This window comes from Pyrgilauda ruficollis, unplaced genomic scaffold, assembly GCF_017590135.1.
Source record: "Pyrgilauda ruficollis isolate IOZ18807 unplaced genomic scaffold, ASM1759013v1 scaffold247, whole genome shotgun sequence".
In the NCBI taxonomy this organism is placed as follows: domain Eukaryota; kingdom Metazoa; phylum Chordata; class Aves; order Passeriformes; family Passeridae; genus Pyrgilauda; species Pyrgilauda ruficollis.
In genome coordinates, this window is record NW_024523789.1 from 296,839 (window position 1) to 315,107 (window position 18,269).

General features: G+C 48.7%; 1 protein-coding gene across 1 annotated transcript; it reads left to right on the forward strand.

The window, feature by feature from the left end:
- Positions 1 to 1,330: 1,330 nt before the first annotated feature.
- RBBP5 (RB binding protein 5, histone lysine methyltransferase complex subunit) lies at positions 1,331 to 16,971 on the forward strand. The gene is made up of 13 exons (XM_041470525.1): positions 1,331 to 1,553; positions 1,918 to 1,943; positions 2,908 to 3,068; positions 3,116 to 3,256; positions 4,339 to 4,501; positions 5,689 to 5,798; positions 5,940 to 6,059; positions 6,535 to 6,688; positions 6,818 to 6,889; positions 8,822 to 8,939; positions 10,041 to 10,126; positions 10,519 to 10,780; positions 15,178 to 16,971. The coding sequence occupies exons 1-13, from the start codon at positions 1,535 to 1,537 to the stop codon at positions 15,204 to 15,206; spliced, it is 1,461 nt and encodes a 486-aa protein (XP_041326459.1). The 5' UTR covers positions 1,331 to 1,534; the 3' UTR covers positions 15,207 to 16,971.
- The last annotated feature ends 1,298 nt before the right edge of the window (positions 16,972 to 18,269 follow it).

Genomic DNA, 18,269 nt, shown 5'->3' on the forward strand with positions numbered 1-18,269 from the left:
AGTGGATTTGGATGGATCCAACTCCTCCTGCCATTTTCAGAGTGGGGTTTTTATGGATCCAGCTCCTGCTCTGCCATTCCAGAGTGGGAATTTCATGGATTTAACCTCTCCTGCCATTTCCAGAGTGAGCTTTTTACGGATCCAATTCCTACTCTGCCATTCCAGAGTGGATTTTTTATGGATCCAGTCCTTGTTCTGCCATTCCAGAGTGAGTTTTTTATGGATCCAGTCCCTGTTTTGGCATTCCCAGAGTAGATTTGGATGGATCCAACTTTTCCTGCCATTCCCAGAGTGGGGTTTTTATGGATCCATCCTCTGTCCTGGCAGTCCCAGCGTGGATTAGATGGATCCAATCCCTGTTCTGGCATTCCAGAGTGGATTTGTGTAGATCCTCTGGAAAAGTGGGAATGGCCTCGGGAAAAACCTTTGGAAAAGTGAGAATGATCCTTTGGGAAAAGCCCTGGAAAAGCGGGAATGGCCCTCAGGGAAAAGCTCTGGAAATTTGGGAATGACCTTCGGGCAAACCCCTGGAAAAGCGGGAATGGCTCTGAGGAAAAAGCCCTGGAAAAGCGGGAATGGCCTCGGGATGGCGCTGGAGGAGCGGGGATGACGAAGGGGGATGAAGGCCGAGCTCTGTGCCTGCGGTTCCCCCCCACGGTTCCCTGCTGGGATTTTGGGAATTTCCCTGTGGAATTTTTGGCGGGGATTTTGGGGTGCAATGTGGGAATCTCCAGGGTGTCCCAAGTTTATTTGCTGTGCATGCCTGGAGTTGGTGTTGGGAGAGGCCACAGATTTTTATGACTCATCAGGGTTTATTTTATTTTATTTTATTTTATTTTATTTTATTTTATTTTATTTTATTTTATTTTATTTTATTTTTAATTTAATTTTTAAAAATTATTTTATTTTCCCTCTGGTTCTATTATTTTTCATTTTAATTTTTTAATTTTAATTTTTCTTTGTTTTTAAATATTTTGTTATATACATTTTCAGTATTTTATTTTATGTTTTATATTTTTTAAATTTTTTATTTTATTTCCTTTTATTTTCTTTCCTTTTATTTTATTTTTTCTTTCCTTTTTTCCAAAAGCAGCCAGTCCTTTCCAGCAGAAATCCAGGCAATACCGGCAAGGGCCCAGCCTCCCCCTGGTGTTTTAGTTAATTATTAGAATAAGAATGATTTTAATTAACTTAATTATTGGTGCTACTTTATTACCGCTCCCCCTCCCCGGAACCTTTCTGCGCGGCCGCGGGGCCCACCCGGCCCCTTCCTCGCGCCGCGCAGGGGCTGCCCGCCGCGCTGCCTGATCGCCGCCGCCCAATCCCGGCCCCGCCGCCGCGCCGGGAGCGAGCGGCGCCGCTCCCCGAGCCCGCCGGGAGGGGCGGGTGGAGTCGGCCCGGGAGGCGCCGGGAGCCGAGTCAGGAGCGGGGGAAAGGAGCGGCGGTTGGTCAGGCGAACGGCGAGCGCGGCGCCGGGCAGGCCCCCGCGGGGTCCTTCGGCGACGGGAGCGGAGGGAGCGGGATCGGCGGCGCGATGAACCTGGAGCTGCTCGGTGCGGGCGGGAGCGGGAGCGGGAATGGGAGCGGGAATGGGAGCGGGAGCGGGAATGGGAACGGGAATGGGAGCGGGAGCGGGAGTGGGAGCGGGAGTGGGAGCGGGGCGCTGCGGGAATGGCAGCGGAGAGGGAACGAGGGACGGCGGGGGCGGGACGGCGGCGCCACGAACCTGGAGCTGCTCGGTGCGAACGGAGCGGGGGAGGCGCGGCTGGGAACGGGAGCGGGAATGGGAACGGGAGCGGGGCTGGGCTGGAGCCGGGAGCGGCGGCACCGGGAATGGCCCGCGGGGTACCGGTACCGGAGCGGGGCGGGCTCGGCGGGGCCGCCTGTCGCTCAGCGCCGCTTTCCCGTTCCCCGCAGAGTCCTTCGGCCAGAACTACCCCGAGGTAACGGCGCTGCCCGCCCGGCCGGCCCCGAGGCTGCCCCGGCGGGAGCGGCCCCGGCGGGACCGGGCGGGACTGGCTGGGTTTAAGCGGGGCTTAACTGGGTCTGAGCGGGTGTCACCGGGTGTCACTGGGTGTGATGGGCCCTGCCCCGACACCGTCCCTGCACTGTGCCCAGACTGTCCCTGTGCTGTCCCCAAACTGTGCCACACTGCTCACACTGCCTGTGCTGTCCTGGGGCTGTCCCTGTGCTGTCCCCACACTGCCCACACTGTCCCCACGCTCTTCCCAAGGCTCTGCGCTGTCCTCACACTGTCCCTGCGCTGTCCCTGCCCTGCCTCGGTGCTGTCACTGCACTGTCCCGGTGCTGTCACCGTGCTGTCCCCCATGCTGTCCTGGCACTGTCCCCGCTCTGTCCCCACTCTGTCCTGGCACTATCCCCACGTTGTCCCCACACTGTCCCTCAACTGTCCTGCACTGTCCCCACACTGCTCACGCTGTCCCCGTGCTGTCCTGGGGCTGTCCCTGTGCTGTCCCCACACTGCCCACACTGTCCCCACGCTCTTCCCAAGGCTCTGCGCTGTCCTCACACTGTCCCTGCGCTGTCCCTGCCCTGCCTCGGTGCTGTCACTGCACTGTCCCGGTGCTGTCACCGTGCTGTCCCGGCACTGTCCCCGCTCTGTCCCCACTCTGTCCTGGCACTATCCCCACGTTGTCCCCACACTGTCCCTCAACTGTCCTGCACTGTCCCCACACTGCTCACGCTGTCCCCGTGGTGTCCTGGCACTGTCCCACACTGTCCCCACTCTGTCCTGGCACTATCCCCACACTGCCTGCGTTGTCCCCACGCTGTCCCTGCTGTCCCCGCCCGTGTCCCCGCAGTGTCCCGGTGGTGTCCCCACGCTGTCCCCACACTGTGCCCGCTCTGTCCCCATGGTGTCCCCACGGTGTCCCCGCTGTCCCGCAGGAGGCCGACGGCACTCTGGACTGTATCAGCATGGCGCTGACGTGCACCTTCAACCGCTGGGGCACGCTGCTGGCCGTGGGCTGCAACGACGGCCGCATCGTCATCTGGGACTTCCTGACGCGCGGCATCGCCAAGATCATCAGCGCCCTGGCTCTGCTGAAGCTCTTTAAGGAATAACTTTGTCGGGATTTCCCTCCCTGTGCCGCAGCTGGAGCCGGGACGGGCACAAGCTGGTCAGCGCCTCCACGGATAACATCGTGTCCCAGTGGGATGTGCTGTCCGGGGACTGTGACCAGAGGTTCCGCTTCCCCTCGCCCATCCTCAAAGTCCAGTACCACCCCCGGGACCAGTGAGTGCCCTGGGAGGGGACTGGGCTGCTCCCCCCGGCGTGGAGCCGCTGCTTTTGGGGTGTTCTTTACGTTTTCCAATGGAATTGTTGGGTCTGGTTGGGGTTGGGTTTTTGGGAGGGTCAGGATGGGAGGGAACGCTTGGAAATCAGAGTGGGAATGTGTCCTTGCGTTTGAAATTCCTGCACAAACTCGGAGAAGGAAAGGAAATTAAAGTAGATCTGAACTGCTCATCATTTTGCTGTCTAAGTACTAAAGACAACAAAAATAGAAATAGTCTGCATTCCTTGATCCAGCTCAGTTGCTGGAATCCCTTCTCTGAGATCTCCTGAATTTCTCAATCCAGCTCGATGCTTTTTTTGCTGGAAATCCTTTTCCAAGGTCTCCTGAATTCCTCAGTCCAGCTTGACTTTTTTTTTTTTTTCTGGGAATCCTTTTCCAAGATATTCCTTGATCCAGCTCAATGCTTTTTTTTGCTGGAAATCCTTTTCCAAGGTCTCCTGAATTCCTCAGTCCAGCTTGACTTTTTTTTTTTTTCTGGAAATCCTTTTTTTTTTAAGATACTCCACGATCCCCCTCCATGCTTTTTTAGCCCTAACCATGGAAACCCTCCCAGGATCTCCTGAATTCCTCAATCCACCTCAATTTTTTTTTTTTCCTGGAAATCCTTTATTTTCTAAGATACTCCACGATCCACCTCCATGCTTTTTTAGCTCTAACCATGGAAACCCTTCCCAAGACCTGAATTCCTCAATCCAGTTCAATGTTTTTTAGCTCTAACCATGGAAACCCTCCCAAGATCTCCTGAATTCCTCAATCCAGTTCAATGTTTTTTAGCTCTAACCATGGAAACCCTCCCCAAGATCTCCTGAATTCCTTGACCCAGCTTGGTGTTTTTTAGCTCTAACCATGGAAACCCTCCTCAAGATCTCCTGAATTCCTCAATCCAGTTCAATATTTTTTAGCTCTAATAACGGAAACATTTTCCAAGATCTGAATTCCTCGATCCACCTGGATGTTTTTTTGCTCTAACCATGGAAGCCCTTCCCAAAGGCAGGAGCTCCCACCTTCCCCCGTGTTGCAGGAACAGGGTGCTGGTGTGTCCCATGAAGTCGGCCCCGGTGATGCTGACCCTGTCTGACTCCAAGCACGTGGTGCTGCCCGTGGACGACGACTCCGACCTCAACGTGGTGGCCTCGTTTGACCGGCGAGGGGAATACATCTACACCGGGAACGCCAAGGGCAAGGTCAGCCCCCTCCCTGCCCGGGGCACTGGGCATTCCTGGCTGCCCCCAGGGCAGGGCCAGGCTGGGCAGCAGTGGGAATTTCCTGTGGAAAAGGGGGGGATCAGGCTTTGGAAGTGCCCAGCGGGGTTTGGGGTCTGCGTCTCTGGAGGTGGCACTGAGTGCTCCAGGTGGGGATTGGGCACCTCGATGGGTGAGGGGCACGGGGAGGGGTTTGGGGAGCAGGGAGGGACACAGGAATAGATTTGGGGAACAGGTGAGGGGCACAGGGAGGGGTTTGGGGAGCAGTGAGGGGCACAGGGATGGGTTTGGGGAGCAGTGAGGAGCACAGGGAGGGGTTTGGGGAGCAGTGAGGGGCACAGGGATGGGTTTGGGGAGCAGGGAGGGGCACAGGGAGGGGTTTGGGGAGCAGTGAGGAGCACAGGGAGGGGTTTGGGGAGCAGGGAGGGGCACAGGGATGGGTTTGGGGAGCAGGGAGGGACACAGGGAGGGGTTTGGGGAGCAGTGAGGGGCATGGGGAGGGGTTTGGGGAACAGGAAAGGGGCATAGGAATGGGTTTGGGAAAAAGGTGAGGGCTACAGGGGATGGGTTTGGGGAGCAGGAATAGATTTGTGAAACAGAGACAGTCCCAGGTTTGGGTTTGGGAACAGGAATGGTTTTGGAGAACAGGTGTGGAGTGTAGGGATGAGTTTGGGGAACAGGAATAGGTTTGGGGAACAGGTGAGGGGCACAGGGATGAGTTTGGGGAGCAGTGAGGGGTACAGGGAGGGATTTAGGCAACAGGAATGGATTTGGGGCACAGGGATGAATTTGAGGAACAGGAATAGATTTGGGGAACAGGTGAGGTGCACAGGGAGGGATTTGAGGAACAGGAATAGATTTGGGGAAAAGGTGAGGGGCACAGGGATGGGTTTGGGGAACAGGGACAGGCACAGGGATGGGTTTGGGTGAAGACAGGTGTAGAGATGGCTGCAGGGTTTGGGGAACAGGAGAGGGATTGCTTGAGGATCCTGGAGGGGTTTTCCAACCTCAGGGGTTCTGGGATCTTTGTCTGACTCTGTTTTTGGCACATTTTTGGGATGTTTTCCTGGCATTTCTGTCTCAGCAGCTCCTGCAGTGTCCCCGGGTGGGCTCCCAGGGTTCTGTTTCAGGTGAAGCCACTGATTGTTCTCTGTCTGCTCAATCTTCAGATCTTGGTCTTAAAAACAGACACTCAGGATCTTGTTGCTTCCTTCAGAGTGACCACAGGGACCAGCAACACCACGGCCATTAAATCCATTGAGTTCGCCCGCAAAGGGAGGTGAGCGCCCCGGGGGGATCCCAAAACTGCAGAGGGCTCCTCAAACCCCCCCCAGTTCTTCCACAGGCCAGGATTTGTAATTGATTGATTGATCGATCGATTGGTTTTTCATTGATTTTTTTCCCCCCTGTTTTGCTGCAGCTGCTTCCTGATCAACACGGCCGACCGGATCATCCGCGTGTACGACGGGCGGGAGATCCTCACCTGCGGCCGCGACGGCGAGCCCGAGCCCATGCAGAAACTGCAGGACCTGGTCAACAGGTGGGGACAGCCTGGGGACAGCCTGGGGACACGGCTGGGGACAGGGCAGGGCCTGGGGACAGGGCAGGGCCTGGTCAACAGGTGGGAACAGCCTGGGGACAGAGCAGGGGACTGGGCAGGGCCTGGGGACAGGGCAGGGGCATGGGGACAGGTGGGGACAGCCTGGGGACAGGGCAGGACCTGGTCAACAGGTGGGGACAGCCTGGGGACAGGAGATGGGTGGGGACAGCCTGGGGACATGGCTGGGGACAGGGCAGGGGCATGGGGACAGGTGGGGACAGGAGACGAGCAGGACCCCCTGGAAGAAGTGCTGCTTCTTGGGGGACAGACATAAAGCTTAAATATTAATAATAATAATAATAATAATGATGATGATGATGATGATGATAATTATCTTAAATATAAAAGCGGCCCAGAATTTGAAAAATATAAAAGCTAAAGCTGAGCCATCCCTCCCCTGTCTCCCTGGCTGCAGGACCCCCTGGAAGAAGTGCTGCTTCTCGGGGGACGGCGAGTACATCGTGGCGGGCTCGGCGCGGCAGCACGCGCTCTACATCTGGGAGAAGAGCATCGGCAACCTGGTGAAGATCCTGCACGGCACCCGCGGCGAGCTGCTCCTGGACGTGGCAGTGAGGAGCCCCCCAGCCCCTGGGCTTCCTTGGGATTTGGGAATTCAGCTGTGGCAATTCCTAACGTTTGCTAATTAAGGGTTTGCCGTTTGTTTTTGTCTCCTCGTTGGCGCCGCCTGTTAATTGCAGTGGCACCCGGTGCGGCCCATCATCGCCTCCATCTCCAGCGGGGTGGTTTCCATATGGGCTCAGAACCAAGTGGTGAGTCAGGGTTTGGGGTCATTCCCTTGGGAATAGGGTCTGGAACAGGCTTGTTCCATCCCTGGAAGTGTCCCAGGCCGGGTTGGGGTAATCTGGGAAAGGGAGAGGTGTGGAGCTGGTGATCCCTTCCAACCCAAACCAGTCCAGGATTTCACCCAAACCAGTCCAGGATTTCTTGGGCTCAGAACCAAGTGGTGAGCCAGGGTTTGGGGTGATTCCCTTGGGAATAGGGTCTGGAACGCGCAGTGGCACCCGGTGCGGCCCATCATCGCCTCCATCTCCAGCGGGGTGGTTTCCATATGGGCTCAGAACCAAGTGGTGAGTCAGGGTTTGGGGTCATTCCCTTGGGAATAGGGTCTGGAACAGGCTTGTCCAGGGAAATTTTGGCTGTTCCATCCCTGGAAGTGTCCCAGGTCAGGTTGGGGTAATCTGGGATGGGGAGAAGTGTGGAGCTGCTGATCCCTTCCAACCCAAACCAGTCCAGGATTTCTTGGGCTGGTCTGGGTGGGATATTTGGAATAAATCCTTCCCTGGGAGGGGCTGGGATGGAATTCCCAGAGGAGCTGTGGCTGCTCCCTCGCTGGGAGTGTCCCAGGTCAGGTTAGACAGTGGATCAAATGGAAAAAAATGGGTAAAAAGGGTAAAAAGGCACCCTGGGATGGGGGGTGGTGTCCCTGCCCATGGGACTGGGTGATCCCTTCCAACCCAACCCATTCCAGGATTCCATAAAAAACCCCAATTTCAGGACTCCTGACTCATTCCCAGCCTGTGAATTCCCACAGGATCCGTGGCTGCCCCATCCCTGGGAGTGTCCTAGGCCAGGTTGGAGAGTGGATAAAAAGGATAAAATGGATAAAATGGATCAAATGGATCAAATGGCAGCCTGGGATAGTGGGAGGTGTCCCTGCCCATGGCACTGGATGATCCCTTCCATCCCAACCCATCCCAGCATTCCCTGGGCTGCTTTGGGTGGGATATTGGGAATAAATCCCTCCCTGGAATTCCCAGGGAATCCGTGGCTGCCCCTGGATCCCTGGGAGCCCCCAAGGCTGGATGGGGTTTGGAGCACCCTGGGACCACGGGGTGGGAATGGGCTGATCCTTAGGATCTTCCAACCCAAACCATTCCAGGATTCTGTGAAAAGTCCCAATTTCAGCACTCCAGACTCATTCCCAGCCTGCAAATTCCCACAGAATCCGTGGCTGCCCCATCCCTAGCCTGTCCCAGGCCAGGTTGGGTTATGGATAAAATGATGAAAATGTTTGAAAAGGATAAAAAGGCTAAAAGGTTTAGTGGATAAAAAGGTTAAAATGGATAAAATGGGTACAATGGCAGCCTGGGATAGTGCAGGGTGTCCCTGCCCGTGGAACGGGATGAGATTTAAGCTCCCTTTCCACCCAATCCCATCTGGAATTCCATAATTCCCCGTGGACTCAATTTTTTTGTGTCAAACTCCTTGATGAGGTCCCATTCCAGCTCATTTTTGTGCTTTCCTGCTTCATTTTGAGCCATGATTTTGAGCTCAAAACTCCAGCTCAGCTGTGGGTTCATCCTTAAGCTCCATCCCAGGGACATTTTCCATGGAATTGTCCCCTCCTTTAATTCAAGAGTGATCCAGGTGGATGGGGATTCCTTGATTTTTTTAATGCTTTTATGGGAATTTCCTCAATTTTGGCTGCTTTTATGGGATTTTCCTCAATTTTTGCTGCTTTTATGGGATTTTCCTTGATTTTTTAAATGCTTTTATTGAATTTCAACGAGAGTGCAGATCCACAAAATAATTCCCCAATTCCAGCCATCCCCACCTCTTCCCCTTGCCACATCCATCTTTTAAACCCCTCCAGGATATTTAATTCCTCAAAATTCCAGGAATCCAAGGAATCCAGTGCTGTTTATTTATATTAAAACTGCTTTTTTAATGATTTTTTTCAGGAAAACTGGAGCGCTTTTGCCCCTGATTTCAAGGAGTTGGATGAAAATGTGGAATATGAGGAGAGGGAATCAGAATTTGACATCGAGGATGAGGATAAGAGCGAGCCAGAGCAGACAGGTGCTGCCCAAAAAATTCCCCAAAAATTCTCCAAAAATTCCCAAAAAATCCCAGGGAATTCCCAAACCTCCCTGGGACCCTCCCTGGCCACGTGGTGGTGCCCAAAATCCAGGAGAAAAAAAACCCAAAAATCCTGGAATGTGAAAAATGATGGGAATGAGAATTATTCCTCGTTAATGCTTCCTATTAAAGCACTCCCCATAATTTAATTAATTGGATTTTAGCAGTGTTTTAATATTAATTATTTTAGGGTTATTTTCTGTTTTAAGGGGAAATATTTTAGATTTATTTTGTGCTGTAATAAAATGGTTTAGGTTTGTTTTGTGCTTTAATAGGAATTATTTTAGGCTATTGTGTTTTAAAATATTTTAGATTTTTTTTTTTTGTGCTTTAATAAGAAATATTTTCAATTTATTTTCTACTTTAATAGGAAATATTTTAGGAGTTTTTTGTGCTTTAATATGAGTTATTTTATTTTAGGTCTGTTTTGTGTTTTATTAAGAATATCTTAGATTTGTTTTTTGCTTTAATGGGATGAATTTAAGTTTGTTTTATGCTTTAATATTAATTATTTTCCTTTTTTTTTGCTTTTATAGGAAATATTTTAGAATTGTTTTATGCTTTAATACTAATTATTTTTAAGGTCTTTTTAATGTTATGGGAAATATTTTAGATTTGTTTTTTGCTTGAATGGGAACTATTTAAGTTTGTGCTTTTAATATGAATTATTTTAGGCTTGTTTTTGCTATAACAGGAAATATTTTAGATTTCTTTTTGCTTTAATAGGAAATATTTAAGTTTGTTTTGTGCTTTAATATGAATTATTTTAGGCTTGTTTTGTGCTATAGCAGGAAATATTTTAGATTTCTTTTTGCTTTAATAGGAAATATTTAAGTTTGTTTTGTGCTTTAATATGAATTATTTTAGGCTTGTTTTGTGCTTTAATTTGAATTATTTTGGGCTCGTTTTGTGCCATAGCAGGAAATATTTTCGTGGGGTTTTTTAGGGTTTTTCCTGCAGTGACAGGAAATTCTCCAGGCTGTTTTTTGCAGCACTCCAGGTGTTTTTCCTGCCTCTAATTCCCGTTTTTCCCGGTGCCAGGCGCAGACGCTGCAGAGGATGAGGAGGTGGACGTGACCAGCGTGGATCCCATCGCTGCCTTCTGCAGCAGGTGCTGGGCCCTGCAGGCAAACCCTGAACCTCGTTAAGGGGCACTAATTAACCTCCCAGAGCACAGAACTAATTAACCTCCCACAGCATTCCCTTTAAACGTTCCCTTCATCATCCACAACGTTCCTGTTACAAACCCCGACATTCCCTTTAAACATTCCCTTTAAAAAACACAACGTTCCCGTTCCAAAACCCAAAATTCCCATCCCAAAACCCAGAATTCCTCTCCCAAGGGTTTTGGAGCATTTGGAGGGAACTGATCCCAAAGGTTTTGGGGCATTGGGCAGGATCTGATCCTGAGGATTTTGGGGCATTTGGCAGGATCTCATCCTGAGGATTTTGGGGCGTTGTGAGGGATCTGATCCAGCATTTCAGGGTTTTAGGGCATTGGGAGGGAACTGATCCCAAGATTTCAGAGTTTCCACTCACCCCAAACCCCCAATTCCACCCCAATCCCCCCCAATTCCCCCCTGCAGAGGTGCACCCGCTGCTGGGCGTGAAGGGCGACGGTAAATCCAAGAAGAAGCAAGCGGGCAGGCCCAAAGGATCAAAAGGTAAAGACAAAGATTCTCCATTTAAACCGAAACTCTACAAAGGGGACAGAGGTTCTTTACCTCTGGAAGGAGCAGCCAAGGGTAAAGTGCAGGCGGAGCTGGGCCAGCCCCTGACAGGTAAGGACCAGTGTCACCTCCCTGGTGGCCTTGCTTTGTCACCCCCGATCCTTAGAGGTCTCTGTAGCATCCCAAAAATCCTCCCTCCCCGCTCAGCTGCAGCCAAGGAGAGGCAAAATTGGATTTTTTGGCAGTGTTGGAGTGGGGAAATTGGAATAAAATCGAGTTCTGCGCATGGGAAAATGGGGCGGGGGGTGATTTTTGTGGAGGGGTGTGTGGTGTTGAGGTGGTCCTCAATTGAAATTATTTTAATTGGTTTGATTGTTTCCCTCAGCTCTGCAGAAATAAGGAAATTTTTTGGTTGATTTTGGGGGAATGATGAAGGATTCTGCAGATTTGTGGTGCTGAGCTGTTCCTAAATTAATTTTTTTTTAGTTGTTTTAATTCATTCCCTCAGCTCGTGCAGAAATAAGGAAATATTTTGGTTGGTTTTGGGGGAATAATGAAGGATTCTGCAGTTTTCTGGATCCTCAGAGCCGGTCCTAAATTCAAATTATTTTAATTTATTTAATTCCTTGAATTCCTTCCCTCAGCTCCTGCAGAAACCAGGAAATATTTTTGGGGGAAAAAATGAAGGATTCTGCAGTTTTGTGGTGTTGAGCCGGTCCTAAATTCAAATTATTTTAATTTATTTAATTCCTTGAATTCCTTCCCTCAGCTCCTGCAGAAATCAGGAAATATTTTGGTTGGTTTTGGGGGAATAATGAAGGATTCTGCAGTTTTGTAGATGTTTGGAGCTGGTCCTAATTTATTTGATTTATTGAATTATTTCCCTCAGCTCTCCAGAAATCAGGAAATATTTTGGGGGAAAAATGAAGGATTCCACACTTTCGTGGTGCTGAGGTGTTCCTAAATTCAAATTATTTTAAGTTCTTTAATTCCTTTTAATTCCTTCCCTCACCTCCTGCAGAAATTATAAAATATCCAGGTTTGGAGTTGATTTTTGAGAGAAAACGGGAATAATGAAGGATTCCCCAATTTTGTGGATGCTCAAAGCTGTTCCTAAATCAAAATTCATTTAATTCCTTCAATTCCTTCCCTCAGCTCCTGCAGAAATGATGAAATACCTGGATTTTGGTTGATTTTTGGGGGAAAAAGGAGCATAAAAAATGATTTATTGACAAAAAAAACCCCTGGAATAAAATCCAGGAGCTGCATTTCCTATTCCCAGCTGTGCTGCAGCCCTGGAATCCCAGTTTAATCCCAGTTTAATCCCAGTTTAATCCCAGTTCAAACTCCAGTGGCTGCACAGCAGGAGAAATTTGGGATTTTTCTCCTTCACAATTGCTGCAAATAGGGAAAAATTCAGATTTCCCCCCTTTTTTTTTGCCATATTTTGCTGCTGCCAGAGCAGGACACCTCTGAGACCCAGCCTGAGTCTCAAACATTTCCCATTCTCCAATTTCCTCCGTTTTATTGGAAAATTTCCTCCTTTATTTTTTGGGGAAAAGCTCCTCCAGGCCCAGCACAGAGAGCACAATTTTGGCTGCAATGATGATTTTTTTAACAAAGATTTTAATCCAGAACTCAACCTTGGGATAAACCCAGCTCCAGAGATGGATTTGATGGATCAAATTCTGCATTTCCTTGATTCCAGCAGCCGCTGCTGTGGATTTTAGGAATTTGGGAATTGTTTTAATTCCTTTAATTTATTCCCTTTTTGCCTCCCCTTCCTGCTCAGCTCCTTGGTGTTGCTTGTCCTGATCCTTGTTTTTTTCCAGGAATGGGAATTTTTGATGGGAAAACCTTGGGAATGTTCTCTGGGAATGTTTCCACCTGGAAGAATCCAGGATTGGAGCAGCCAGGAGCATCCTGGGGTTGGGTTTGGGTGGGATTTGCCTCTTGGGAGGGGAATTTTGGGGGATTTTCCAAGATTTTGGGCTGTTTTCAAGGATGGCGCCTGGATCCTCACAGGGCTGGCTTGGAGATGATTAATTTCATGTTAATTATTGCTTTCGTCGCTGCTAATTAATATAATTAACCACAGAAATGAGAAAGAATCATGGCCTGGAAGGTGAAAATTGGGATTTGCAAGGAGAATTCCAATCCTTGGCTTCCAAACAGGGCTGGATCCTTGGATTTCCCATTTTGGAGGGGCTGCTCTCAGAAAAACACTTCAGTTTTTAATCAACACTTAATTTTTAATTACCATTTAATTTTTAATTAACATTTCCTTACTGGGGGGTGCCAACTGTAACTTTGTACTCAGCTGCTGTCCCGAATTCCTGGTTTTCTTTGGAGTCAATTCCTCACTGGGAAATCCCATTCCCAATCCTTCTGGAATGTTCCAGATCCAGCAGCACAGCAGCCAAACTCCTCTCCTGCTTTTTCTGCTTTTCCCCTCTCCTTTTCCAGCCCTGTTTGGAAGGATTTTGGTGCAGATTTGCTGTTGCTGCAGGAAACTCTGGGATTTTACTTCCCTGCAGGAAATTCTGGGATTTATTTCCCTGCTTTTAGGTTGGGATGAGATTCCCGAGCCAATTCCTGGGAATTTGTTTTCCTCAAAAACAGGCTTAGACCCAAATCCCACTGGGTTTTCCCATCAGCTGGAGCTCCCTAAAATCTGCTTGTAGGCTTTGCTGCCTGTGGTACCTTGGGATGAAGGGAAATAGGAAAAAATTCCTGCCTGGAATGGTGAGGAGCTCCCAGAGGAATCCCTGGAAATGTCCAAGGATTGAGGATTTTGGAGCATCCTGGGGTGGTGCCCATGGAATGGGATGGGATTTAAGGTCCTTTCCCACCCAAACCATGACATTCCATGAAAATCCACATTTTCCTGGAATTCCTGAGCTGGGAGGATCCAGCAGATTCCCAGTGCTGGAATCTCTGCATTGGGAGAGGAAAGAATCCATCCCTTGGCTCTTCCCAAACCCCCAGAATTCCGTGGAATTCCCACTTCCCTTTGTTCTCTTTGTGCCTTGTACCCAAAATTCCCAACATTTTGGGCTGCCAGCTTTTCCTCAAGGTTCCAGCACATTCCAGACTCCCTGGAATTCCCATGGAATTTGGATCCAGGCTCCTTTTCCCACCCTGGCTGCAGGAAGTGGGAATTCCATGAATTCTGCTTCCTGCAGGAACCAACCTGAGGCTGAAGCAGCTGCTCAGGGAGAGTTTTCCTGGGAAATCTTTGGGATTTCCACGTGGGAGCTGCATGGCTGGGGCTGGCATTCATTCTCTTCATTAATTAATTCTCTCCATTAATTCTCTTCATTAATTTTCTGCTGGCAGAAAATGTTAAAATCAGATTTTTTTTTTTCGTGTGTGTGTTAAACTCAGCTTTCAGCCTAAAAACAAGAGCAACTTCATCATTTTACAATAAAATCCTCTGCTCTGGTTTCCCCCACACTTAGGTGGGGCTTTATTTCCTTGGTTTTCCTTAGAAATTTTGGGAATTACAAATTATTTGACACCAGCTAAGTTTGGGAATAAAGAGTTTCCAAGCTGTGCTGTGCTCCCAGAATCTCAGATAAATCCCAGAGCTGTGGCCAAGCAGCCTCTGGGTGCTGAAATTTTGGATTTTAGCTACAAAATCCTCTCCAAAATGCCTACAAAATGCCCTCTCCCAGTTTTTTCCTGCATTTCCCATTTTCCCCCTACATTTCCCAATTTTTTTCTACATTTCCCATTTTTTTCCCTACATTTCCCATTTTCCCCCTACATTTCCCATTTTTTTTCCACATCTCCCATTTTTCCCTGCATTCCCCATTTTTTCCCTGCATTTCCCATTTTTTTCTACATTTCCCATTTCCCCCTACATTTCCCATTTTTTCCCCCTGCATTTCCCTTTTTTTCCCCCTACATTTCCCTTTTTTCCCCCCACATTTCCCATTTTTTCCCCCTGCATTTCCCATTTTTCCCCCCACATTTCCCTTTTTTTCCCCACATTTCCCATTTTCCCCCTACATTTCCCTTTTTTTCCCCCACATTTCCCATTTTCCCCTGCATTTCCCATTTTTTTCCTGCATTTCCCATTTTTTTTACATTTCCCATTTTTCCCCCACATTTCCCATTTTCCCCCACATTTCCCATTTTTTCCCCCACATTTCCCATTTTTTCCCCCACATTTCCCATTTTTTCCCCTACATTTCCCATTTTCTCCCACATTTCCCATTTCCCCCCACATTTCCCATTGTTTTCCCCACATTTCCCATTTTTTCCCCCACATTTCCCATTTTCCCTGCATTTCCCATTTTTTTCCTGCATTTCCCATTTTTTTTTACATTTCCCATTTTCCCCCTGCATTTCCCATTTTTTTTCCATATTTCCCATTTTTCCCCCACATTTCCCATTTTTTCCCCCCACATTTCCCACTCCCCCTGCTCCACCTGGGGCTCTCTGCTTTCCGGGAGCCTCTGGATGGGGCTGTACACTCATTTTTCCATCTCTGCTCTCTTTAGCAGGTGGTGCAATCTCAGAGTTGCTATGAAGAATTCCCTTCCCTCCCTGTCTCCTTTCCTCTCTTGGCTCCCCAGTGTGGAAAACGCTGGAATTCCCAGGCAGGACTGGCACAGACTGAATTCCATGGATTCAGGGAGTGATTTGGGGCAGGAATGACTGGAAAAGGGAGCAGCTCCATCCTCCTGCTGCCTCTGCACGGATCAGGCTGGCACCGAGCTCCAGCCGGGATTTTTGGGGACAAATCCCTGTCCCAAAGTGACCTGAACCCCTTCCCTGCCGCTCCAGAGTCTTTTATCTCCCAAAATCTCTCGGCATTCCCGGATGGAAGAGCAGCCCAAAGTGTGAGTTGGGATTCCTCACTGTCTCCTGCCAAGTCCCCTTTTCCAGCTGGGAATTCCCATCTCGCTGAGCCTGGCTTTTCCCAGGGCAGAGCTGCTGATCCCAGCCCAGATTTTCAGGAATTTCCAGTGGGATTTGAGGAGCTGAGGCCCCTCTGGAATCTGCCTTGGTTTTGTGTTTGTTTTTCCCACTCTGCCCGTGGCAGAAGGAGCAGCTTTAGATAAAAAAAGTCATTTTCCAATGGTTTTTTTTCCCCCCAAAGCTCTGCTGGAGTTCCCTCCTGTCCTTTCCAGTTGTTTTGTTCCTTCTCTTCCCTGGGAAATTCTCCTCCAGGAATCTCCAGGCTCCTCCTGGATAAATGAAAACCAATTTTTTTGTCGGAACTGAAGCAGAACTTCTCCAAAGGGTTTCTGGTTTTCCCACTTCTGGGTTAAAAACAGAAGCTGGCAGCTCATTCCCAACTTTTATTCCTTCAGGATTTCCTGTAGGAATGGGAATGGCACTTTCCCTGTCCAGCACTCACAGCCTGGCACCTCTTATCCCACACCAACATCCTGATCAGAGGAAATTTCATTCCTAAATCCCTTTTTTCCCCCCAGACTTTGGAGTTTCATTGCTCTCATTTTGGAATTATTGGGATTATCAGGAGCTATTTAAATTTCCTGGCTGTCCTGCAGGCTTTAAAAGCAGGAAGGGAGTTGGAAAATGACGAATTTGGAGCCAGAACTGTGCAGGTATCAAAATGAGGAGAGAGAAAACATTTGGAAATCAGAGGTTTTGAAATTTTTCAAAACTTGATGTTTTCATTCCCAGCTTTGCGGACATTTGGGTTCATTTGGGGAAATTTATAACCACGAGTGTAAAATTCCTTTTTTTTGGTTCTTTTTGCTTGTGGGGTGACTCTGCCTTGCCAAACCCACCTGGGTGCTGGGCCCGACCCCCCAAATTAAAAGTGCCCAGGCCAAGGTTCTGCAGGTTGGCTGAAAGCATTGAATCCACCCCAAACTCAGCTTCCCCTCTGTACAGTGTAAATGCCTTTGTTTATTCCCATCCCTCTGTTATTTCCTGATTATTCCCATCCTTATTTCCTGCTCTGTTCCCATCTTTATTTTATTTCCATCCTTATTTTATTTCCTGCTTTATTCCCATCTTTATTTCCTGGTCTGTTCCCATCTTTATTTTATTTCCTGGTTATTCCCATCCTTATTTTATTTCCCAGTTTGTTTCCATCCTTGTTTTCTGTCCTGGTTATTCCCATCTTTATTTTATTTCCTGCTTTATTCCCACCCTTATTTTATTGCCTGCTTTGTTCTCATTTCCTGGCTATTCCCATCCTTATTTTATTTTATTTTATTTCCTGCCTTATTCCCATCTCTATTTTATTTCTCACTTTGTTCCCATCTTTATTTTATTTCCTGCTTTCTTCCCATGCTTATTTTATTTTCTTTCCTGGTTATTCCAATCTTTATTTTATTTTCTTTCCTGGTTATTCCCATCCTTATTTTATTTTCTTTCCTGCTTTGTTCCCATCCTTATTTTCTTTCCTGCTTTATTCCCATCCTTATTTTCTTTCCCGGTTTGTTCCCATCCTTATTTTATTTCCTGGTTATTCCCATCCTTATTTTATTTCCTGATTTATTCCCACCCTTATTTTATTCCCTGGTTTTGTACAATATTGGAGCAGCTCCTGCAGTGGTGGTGGTTCTGTGTTTGTAAATAAAGAGGTACCTTCCATTTCCTAAAATCCACGGGTAAATCTTGGCTTTTCCATGGAAAAGTTGGGGGTTTCTGTCGTGCTGGAATTTGGGAATCTTTCAAACACGCCGTGTTTGGGATTTTTAGGGTATTTTTTGTTGGTTTTAATGAAGGGAGAGGAGTAAAGCTGGAGTAAAACCAAACCCTGAGTGCTCAGGGAATGGAATTCCCAGAGAATCTGTGACTGTCCCAGGCCAGGCTGGACGGGCTTTGGAGCATCTGGGATGGTGGAACGGGTGGGATTTGAGGTCCCTTCCCACCCAGAGCAGTCTGGAATTCCCAGATCCCTGAGTGCACTCGGAGCTCGGAGGGGAGGGCAGCTCCAGGGGGGATTGGGGGTGGAAAATCCTCCTGGAGCTTTGGGAATTCCTCAGTTCGATTTAAGGAGTGTGAGGAAGAGAAGTTCATCTGAATTTGGGTTTGCAGAGGAGCTCGACAAACCCAAATCCCTGTGGGAATCCAGGGATGCCCATCAGGAGACTCTGATTATGGGATGCCTTTTCCGTAAAACTCTGGTCAGAAACTATGGAGAACATGATTCCGTAGAACTGTGGGGGGTTCCTCCATCAAAAAAACCTGGATTTTCCAGGGAAGAACGCTTCAGCAGTGCATTGATTGTTTCCATAGAACTGGGGGGGTTCTTCCATCAAAAAAACCTGGATTTTCCAGGGAAGAACCCTTCAGCAGTGCATTGTTTGTTTCCATAGAACTGTGGGGGGGTTATTCCATCAAAAAAACCTGAACCTGGATGTTCCAGGGAAGAACGCTTCAGCAGTGCATTATTTTTTTTGGGATGCTTGAGCACTGCATGGATCCTACCGGAAACTCTGAGCGTTTTCCCAGGATGGCAGTGGGGAACGATTCCTGTGGATCCATCAGTGGCTGTCTGGGGTCGGATCCCTCAGGAATGAGGGCTCTGAGAGCTCTCCCAGCTCCTGTGGCTCCTTCCAAGGCTGGGAATTTCATCCAGAGCCTCACCCGGAGCTTCTGGAGCCCT

What these genes read in the sequence shown, in the direction of transcription:
- RBBP5 (XM_041470525.1), top strand. An exon ending in GCAGGTGCTGGGCCCTGCAG is followed by an intron (nt 10,127 to 10,518) that starts GCAAACCCTGAA and finishes ACTGATCCCAAG; the next exon opens with ATTTCAGAGTTTCCACTCAC. An exon ending in GCTGGGCCAGCCCCTGACAG is followed by an intron (nt 10,781 to 15,177) that starts GTAAGGACCAGT and finishes TGCTCTCTTTAG; the next exon opens with CAGGTGGTGCAATCTCAGAG.